Source organism: Malus domestica, chromosome 14 (genome assembly GCF_042453785.1).
Source record: "Malus domestica chromosome 14, GDT2T_hap1".
Taxonomy (NCBI): Eukaryota; Viridiplantae; Streptophyta; class Magnoliopsida; order Rosales; family Rosaceae; genus Malus; species Malus domestica.
In genome coordinates, this window is record NC_091674.1 from 4,074,486 (window position 1) to 4,084,306 (window position 9,821).

The 9,821-nt window shown below is 35.4% G+C and overlaps 1 protein-coding gene across 1 annotated transcript; it reads right to left on the reverse strand.

The window, feature by feature from the left end:
- Nucleotides 1–5,537: 5,537 nt before the first annotated feature.
- Nucleotides 5,538–6,676, reverse strand: LOC103454234 (dof zinc finger protein DOF3.5-like). Its single transcript, XM_008393826.3, has one exon. It carries the CDS (start codon nucleotides 6,554–6,556, stop codon nucleotides 5,597–5,599), a length of 960 nt encoding a protein of 319 aa, XP_008392048.3. The 5' UTR covers nucleotides 6,557–6,676; the 3' UTR covers nucleotides 5,538–5,596.
- Nucleotides 6,677–9,821: the final 3,145 nt, after the last annotated feature.

A 9,821-nucleotide genomic window follows, 5' to 3' on the forward strand; every position in this document is an offset into this window, starting at 1 on the left:
ATGAATGACCGTATATGGGCTTATAAGTAAGTTGATCTACTCCCCATATTACCAATTGATTTTATGATGGAACCTCAACTTTCTTCATGTTATCAGAGCAGGTTGTTCGACGTGTAAATCTCAACGGCTATGCTCGTCGTCACCTGATTGTATTGTCCATGTGTTAGGCTTGAAATTTTGTCACACGTGAGGCACCGTGTTGAGAATAAATCACACATTTCTCAAAGGCTACACTTGCTCCATGTCACCTATTGTATTGTCTATGTGTTAGGCTTGAAAATTTGCCACATGTGAGAGAGCGTGTTGAAAATGAATCACACATTGATGGGGGGAAAGAACTTTGCATGAGCTTATAAACAAGTTAAGTTATTTTCTATATTATCAATTAGTTTAATGGTGAAATCTCAACTTATTTCACCTAAAGACCCCCTAAGAGCCTCATATCAAACTTAACTTTACAAGCCACAACAGAAGGAAGATGAGAAAAAGCAAATAAAAACATTACGCTTCACATGACCAAGGATAGCTAATTCATCCACTACCAATATTGACTTCACGATAGACATGGTTGAAGCTGAACACCTGCAGATTAATTAAATTGGATTGTATGTATGTACCAAGACATTTCCTTTTTACAAAACCTGTATTATAGAAAACTGTTATAATTAAAAGTATAAATCTCACTATACATATTGGACTACTCTCTATATAGTTAATCAGTTTTATAATTAAACTTCAACTTTCTTAAAAACAAAAGTGTAATTCTGCTCGTAAATTATTTTAATCTTTCATTACAATGAATGGCGGCCATATATTCAGTTCCCTGATAGGTGGGATGTCTTTCCAGCTGGGACTTTGACTAATATCATGAGATGTACTTGTGTTGGTATGGAAAAGGATCCTCGCAGGATCCATGTTTTGGAGATCTGTAACTGTTCATTGTATATCGTGCGATCAGTTTTCATTAGGTATTATTTATATTTAATTTAAAATTTAAAATTTAAAATAATTTCTGACCGTACGATATACTATGAACGGTCACAATCACGGGATCCTCAGGAAAAGAATCCGGCGCGAGGATCCTTTTCCGTGTTGGTATTGGTCTTATTGCCAACGGGATCCTCTTCGGATCCCTTTGATGAGAATCTTGGAGATCCGTAAATCGTGTCCGTTCATCATATATCGTATGGTCAGTTTTTATCAGGTACTGTTTGTATTTAATTTTAAATAAAAATATTTAAAATGATTTCTGACCACACGACGTATAATGAATAAACACGATTTATAGATCTCCAGAATCCTCACAAAGAGAATACGGTGAGAATCCGGATTGTCTTTTTGTAGTTTATGCTGAGTTGTAAAGCACATATAGCTGAGGAAGACACGATCACCTTTTTTTGGTGCATCCATGTTTACGAGTGTTTATGTGTACTTCTTGTGATTTCTCCAATGCTACATGATAGTGCATTCAGCTCAGGTTAAATTTTTATTTTTATTTATATATTGTCATATTAATTGTTTAGGGCATATAATTGATGACCCTTTAGAGTTATAGTTTTAGGTTTAAAGTAGCCTAAAATCCAATATGAAGCTTTATTTTCTTAATTTCTAATATGCATCATGTAGATTGATCATATTTTTCTATTTTTTATAAAGTGATATATTTACACCGAGGGATGGGGATTTATGTGCTAATTTACATAATGAGCTAATAATAATAAATTGTTATCGAACTCATCAACCACATGAGTCGAATCTTAGACTTTCAACTTTTAAATGAAGACAAATACTACTAGACTGTAATACTAAGAATAAGATAAAGAGAAATTATAAGCTATAGAGTAAAATAAAGATGGTTAGACGATGATATTACAAACCGCAATCACTACTCACTTAATTCGACTAAGAGTTGAGAGTAGAAATTAAGAAAATAGATGAGGAATGGTGGAGTATAAGTTCAAACCAACAAAACAAAGATTTTTAATGAGAATCATTGCAAAATAACCAAACATGTAGACATGTCCTTAATTTTTTTTTTCAAAAAGAGATTGCATAAGGGACTCAAGATTACTCTGGTCCCCTAATGGCTTCACCACTACACATAGATGCTTAATTTTGTATAAATTACTAGTTAGCGCTTGAACGTTCAGTTTAAATATGACCATACATCATCTTTTTAAATTTTTATTTTTTTTATTTTCTAGGCCCATAATAACATATATGTGGATACATGAGTGATAACTTATTCCCATTGCTGAAAAATTATATGTATATAATTATTAGGATGATTTCCTTACCTTCACAGACACAAAAGAAAAAAGTGCATGAATTATTTGACCAGTTTACACCTAATTAAGACGATCATTTCCTTACCTTTCCACAGACACAAAAGAAAAAGTGCATGAATTATATGACCAGTTTACACCTACCATGAATGCTGTTTGAACATGGTACGTAGAATAATGAACCCAGCATATTATGTGATGCAAATTAAATAGGAAAGTCAAATTCGTTACTTACTATGTTGCAAGTTCAATTCAAAAAAAATAAATAAATTAACACCAACTCCTAGTCAACTAATAATATGTGATAATAATACCATGCAAATCTTGAGCCTCTCATTCTCAGGGGCCTAAAACAGCTTGCACATGGTAAAGTCTTCATTAACTGACTTTTGCAGATATCATGATGCGAGGATGTCATCCAAGTTCGATCGCCCGACATTTTTTGTGCAACAAATATGATTAGACAAGTAGAACCATGCTGTCTACATATTTTTTTCAAATTGCAATCCACTACTTAATTATGATCAGGTCAGCATTTGCAACGTACAAATGCATCCATGGAAAAGTTGGAAATTAAACAAATTAATTTTCACGTCTTTCACCAAAGATTAAACGATTGATTAAACGATTGATTAATCGATTGAGTGGTGGATGAGCAATCTATAAAATAACCTAGTACATTCCAACATGGCAACATAAGAGGCTTAAAATATTAAATGAAAACATTGGTACTGGTTACCATGCATTTGACTAGGTGATGTTTTAATTTTCTCCATGAAATCATTTGTCAAATATATCTGTATTATTTGTTATTCGACTATTCGTTGAGGAGCTTTTTTTTTTTTTGTTCATGGTGGAGAACATCAATTATACGAAGTCTAAACGGGTGGATTATCGTTCCAAAAAAAAAATATAAACGGGTTGATTACAAAATACCAACGTCACTTATGCAAACAAAACATGAGTAATAGTTCTTAACTGTTGCAATTACAGAATAGTACATAAAAGAAAAAACATAAAAGGGTTTCAAACCAAAAAGAAAAACCCTCCATAGAGGCCCAAATGGTATAGACCTAAACATGGCTAGTAGATAAAATCCTAGAAGCCTAGGTGAGAGATAACCCGTTGCAGCTGCCCGAAAGCTAGAATCAGCCAACAACCCACACTACCAATTCCGCACCACAAAATAATAGTTGTTCGCCTTAACATCGTACCATATACAGACCTTCAAAAAGTCCTTAATATTCAACAAAACTAAACCACAAACAAACAACATCAAAATACCCAAAACAAAGCTGAATTTTATCACTAATTAACCTACAAACCAAAAGGAATAGCCAAACCTCACATCTATATCCATCGCCCAGAGACCAAAACACAATTCCAATGATGCCGAAGTAAGACATAAATTCATAAACAAAGAAGGAAGCCGGGCAGAGCTCCGCGCCGAAACCAATGACTTGGTATCACACACCTTCAATTGAATGAGCAACATTCACTCTCAGAGTGGACAGCGGACACAAGAGCTCGGTCAAAGTTCAATTGAGGAGCTTCTAGTTGCCCTAGAATCACTGATTAGTTACTTGTGGATCATGGACTACGAGGATGTATTTAATTGGATGATTTCATTTATATGGTTGTAACATCATAAGTTTTTGAGCTACAAGTATTATAATTTGAACTTGTTTAGAAGTTCTTTACAATTTAACCAGGCATGGCCATGTTACTAATCCACTCAAATTATACATAACCAAACGAACGTCATGTTTGACCACAAAATGTGGTATTTGGAATTTAGGGTTTCTTGTGATCATTTTGGAAGATTGATCAAGGATTCAGCGTGGAATTCTTTAACCACAATCCCACAACAAGCATGGTGTTTGGGATTTGGAGTTTCGTGTGCTCAATTTGGAAAAATTGCTCAAGGTGGAGCTAGTTTAGATCAATGGTAATGTTCGGAGAGTTGGCAAGTTTAGATCAAGGTGGGGCTAGGGGACGACTCATCCATCCGATTATAAGCATTTTTTATTATATATCGTTGAGATTGTCAATGAAGTAAAATCATATTTAAATGTGTACTTTTAATCATGATTTGATCAAACTTTGCAGGCACTTTATACTAGATGTTTGTCGGCTGGAAGATGGTTGTGGAGTCGTTAAATTCTTGGATCATGGGAATTTTCTGGGATCATGTGTTGCACTAAATTTCATGAAATCCTCTAAAATATTTAACTAACCTTGGCAACCTCCGTTAATACTCTCATCAATATATATTTTAGATTATAATTAAGGAATCATTCCAAGTGTCAATCCTCTATTTTCAAACTTGCGTATGCTGCATGGGTTTCATGTCTACCCACAACATGCTTTCAATAAATTTGAAAGTTTCATATCTTTTTAATTCGAAGGACAATTATAAACGGCACAAGAGTGAATGTTTTACTATCAAAAGAAGCAGACACACCATTTGGAATATATCAACCTACAGTCCTGCATGCATCTTGACCAAGTAATTTCCATTATTGTAGGGCTTTGACACTAATAATTTTCCTCGTTGAAAATTCAATGAGTAGAACTCTAGTGAGTAGGGGAACAATTAAACAACAGTAGCCTGACTAATTAGTATATGGAATAGATCATGAATGAATTTCTAGATTTTTTACATGAGCCCTAAGCTTAACTAACACAGAAGCTTCTGTGGGAGCTTTTAATTAATAATAGAAACGTGTATTTACTTACAAATCGAAGAAACTTCTATATAGGAGCTTCATTTGGGCAATGCATGAATTTTGGAAAAGATATCCTAGAGTAACTAAGAAGCTAGATAGCTATAAACAATCCACTCTTAAACTGATAAAGATACATCGATCGAGAAATGCCTTTCGTTAGTTTAATTGAATAATCTGCATTACATATGTGCTTCACTCACTAAAATTGAAATGGAAATTGTTGGTTGGGTTTTAAATGAAGGGAAATTGGCTGAAATGGTGAAAACACAAATTTCAATCAATGGAATGATCGCTCTTTTAGATTTCAGTAATATGTTGTACGTCATTTGAACAATATATATATTGTCGATATTTGATTTCGGCATTTGAAATATTAAAATCCTCTTATCATCTATTTTTCTTGAATGAAACGCGTACATAATTAGTACTACCACATTATTGTGAATAGAGTTTATAATCATATTTATATTTATAGATTATTTATGGTGTGATTCTTAATTTCTAATCTATTCTATACATAATTAATCATACCAATAGTATATTAATACAAAATGAACACAATGAACAACATTTCTTCTCTCGTCATGTACTCCTGGAGAAAGTTTCATTACATGGCAAGTCAAACGGACTCCAACCACCCATTAACAAGTTTGGATCATGAGGTTCTGGTCCTAATAGCGATGTAGGAGCCTGCATTGTATGACTACCACTATCCATCATTTGAGAAGTAGTAGACCACAATGCCTCTTGGCCTGGCAATGGCGGCAACCCGAAATCGTTTGCATATTGTACTACTTCACTTGTATCTTGATGATGACGATACTTCTCTGGATGATGAATTAATGGGTCTAATGCACCAAAGTACATGCGGTCATGGATGCTACAATTTTCAGTGGACAAGTGACCTTGAGATAGAGTAGTGTGACATCCAAGTGACCCAACAAGACCATTTTGATGATGATGATCACCCATTAACTGAGTACTAGTGTTGTCTGAGCTTGCATTGTTCCTGTTCAACGCCATGCTTGAAAAATGTAAAGCCGCCGGGTTGAATTCGCTAGGCAATTCTGGTAGTTGATGATCAGATCCAGTAGTACTATCTGAATTATCTGGCTTCTGGTTCAAGAAATTTGCATAAACAAGTGCAAGATCAATATGTGACCCATCTTGAGTCATCGAGGAACTTGTGGAATCACCCAACATGTTGGTGCCGTAGGAATTATGAGCACCCTCATAAGTATTGGCACTACTCTTATTAGCGTTGTGCTGTGCGTGACCTTGTGTGGTGGTGGTGGTGGTGGTGGTGGATAGCCTTAAAGACTTGGACCCTCTTCTATTCTTGCGGCAGCCGCCTCCGACAGGGACGTTCCTGAGGGATCCACCTTTGGTCCAGTACCTCCTACAGCCCTTGCAAAAGTACCTTGGCTGAGTTAAACTATAGTTGTTGTAGTAACAAAATTTGGTGTTGGAACAACCACACCTGGGACAATTGGGAGATATGTGATGATGATCATCGTTTAGTTTCCATCCTGCTCTCTCCATCACCAATAACCCAATTCTTCATAGGCTTCATCAAAATTTCCCCCACACCCTCTTCCTTGCAGAGTTGGGGGGAGAGAAAGAGAGAGAGAGAGAGAGAGAGAGAGAGGGCTCAGTTGGGTTGCATGTAAATGAAATAGTACAGTCTATACGCTTATATGGGATATAGTAATATAATTAAGAAAGAGTTGTGTAGAGTACACAACCCCGTGCATATTGCACACTAGCGTGTTGAGAGATTTTCTCACATTGATAATGTAAATTCTGATATTTCAACATATAATTATGGTCTTAAACGATTGCTAATTGACTTTGGATCAGAAGTACGTTCTAGTTCTATCAAAGAGTCAAAATAGACCTAATTTGTATTGTGTAATTATGTGGTTTAAGCCACGCCAAGTATGGGGGTGTGTATTAATTGTCAAATGATCTTTTTTTTCAATAACATCATTTATGAGATTTGAACAGAATCCCATTCTAATAAAATTAAGATCGACCATCGTCAATAAACCAAATATATGGTCAATAGTAAATTCCAATTAATTTTGAGTTAAATACTCTAAGGCAATTAGTATAAGGGTAATGCTAGAGAGACTAAATTTGTAGACAAAATTTTATAAATTAAATGACATGAAAGTTGATGATTGGATTATTACTTAAGTGTTGATTAGCGTGCTTATTTCTTATTACTGACACATTATTTAGTTTGTAAATTTTACAAATTTAGTTTACCTAACACTACTCTCAGTATAAAGTAAGAGGAAGTTTGTTATATAGAAATGTTGAATGTGGTATGCGCCCATGCACATGAGGTTTCATTGGCTTTCGAGCAACTCCAGTGTTGCAAAGGCCCTCTAGGGCAACTCACTATTGAATCCCCCGAGTGAACAGTAATTGCCTTTTGCATCTCCACCTCTAAACTGAATAGTCATGGCAATAAGCAATAAAATATTAGTATTTTTTATTTTATAAAATAATAAAAAATAATTTTATTTCAAATTTCGAATATGATTTTTAATCGGTCTCATTGTACCACGTTTCATTAAATAAGGAATTACAACCCAAAATATTTGAGAAAATATAAAATTGTGGTGTAAGGTGGAAGATAATGATAACATATTTATAGAAAAATTAAATCTTGTTTTTTTTTTAATTTTTAAAAAAATTTCGGATTTTTTATTAATTGTTTACATTTTTTTTATTTTTTATTAATTTTATAATGTGGCTGACGTCATCCTAACGCCAACCTTGCATCATGTGGCCTTAGGCTCTCAGGCCACCAATTCGAGCAGGGGCCTCTCACTCAAGCCTCCCCTGAGACCCATTGCCTGCTGGGCTGGAGCAGATTGTTGGGGCTATTGGGTTATTTCTGTCGCCGGTCCATCGGGTTCCAGCTCCTGCTGAAGTTGCTCTTAAGGAGGTAAAGGGAGTTAGGGATATGAGTGAGTGTAAGTGTGCCACATGTCACATCACCGTAAACTGATAGCGGGCGTCGGTCTTTGCCACACGTAGCATGAGGTTATTGGCAATGGCGGATCCAGGAAATAATATTATGGGGGTCAGTAAGAATAATGAACGTATCGCGCAAATTTTTTTATTCCAAAAATAGCATGTATATCATCATTTCATCGAGTCTTAGTAGGCCTGGAGTCATTTGAAAATGCATACTACAGACATGTTAATGTATGAAAGGGGCAGCACCCAAAGTATTCATGGACATTCATCGAGTTTTGGTAGGCCTAAGGTCAGTTGTAGGGCATGTATGAGGCCAACTCTAATCTTCAAAAGGGCAACACTCAAGGTATCTATAGACATTCACCGAAGTTTGGAGGGTCAGCACCTAAGGTATCTATGGACGTTCATCGAAGTTCGGGGGATCAGCTAACCCCCCTTGCCCCTTAATGGATCCACCAGTGGTTATTAGGGCCATGATCATGCATACTCGTGACTCACGAGTCGTGACGGAGATGAAGGAAGCAAAACCCTCGAAACGAGTAATGGTTCCCTTGGGTACCGTTTGGTATGTGGGATGGGACGAAATGGAGTGGGGCAAGGTGTTACGTCTCATGTTTGGTGCGTCTAAAACAGGTGGAACGCGCTGTTCCACGAGACAAATTTTGGATGAATTTTCGTTCCGCCTCACCCCTCCTGGAACGACTCGTTCCACATCCGTGGAACACAAAATTATAACCTTTCTGTCTCCTTCTTCTTCCTCGTTTCCATCCGAGGGCATCTTTCCTCCCTCTCCGTTCCGTCCCGTCTGTATTATATGTTTAATTTTAACTAATAACTCCAATTTTACTACTAATTGAGAATTCTCAATTAATATGCAGCTTAATTAGTTAAAAATATATATTTTTGCCCTTTGGGTTTTGAGTTCATTTCTTCTCTTTCCTATCTTCATTTGAAATTTTGAGTTCGATTTCCTCTTCTCTATTATCGCTTGTATCCTCCGTCCACAATCCATATGCATGCAACCATGCAAGTGAAACTAAAACCCCTTCTCGTTAAATGGGGACTCTTTCATCAGTTATATACACATCTTTATCGGTATATTTTGAAGTAGTTTTGTCTTCATTTTATTTCATTTATGATTTTCCGATTCAAACAAATTTTTTAGGTTTGTTGTCATCTCACTCAAGTTTTTTGCCAGTATGATTAATTACGGTAAGGATAATGCTTGCGTTCCTCTCTTGGGAGTTGAACTCATTTTTTCACTTACAAATAATGTATCCTTATAGCAGACTGTTTTAATCGAAACTGTTTAATCTCTTAATCTTCATTTGAAAATCATGCCTACAAAAATCATTTAAATTGTTTTCGTTTAGTTATACAAATGGCTCAAAATAAATCAACCGTGGAGAGAATCCCTTGAACCTATAATTTTTTAAGGTGGGAATGTCCCTTGGGTCGGTGCTGAGTTACACATATACAATTCTACTTTGGACAGGATCTCTCGGATCATGGGATTCTTGGATCCATAAGCTTGTGAATTTTCTATTAGTCTTTTGGGAAGGAAACCAGTACCAAGTTTGGAAATTTACTCCAAAAGCTCATACCAAGCTTGTCAACAATTTTAGAGTTTGTTTAGTATTTACTTGAATTTAACTTTTTTAACTTAAAAACACTTTCTATGTTTTAGGCATTAAAAACTTGTATGGTAAAACTATTTTTTTTTAAATGAACTCAAGACTAACTTAAGAAAATAACCTACGACCACCTCACTTTGAATTTCTTTGTCCAGTTTAAATTTTAAGATTTAAAACAA

Coding starts and splice junctions, on each gene's coding strand:
- LOC103454234 (XM_008393826.3), bottom strand. CDS start 6,556: ATGGAGAGAGCAGGATGGAAACTAAACGATGATCATCATCACATATCT.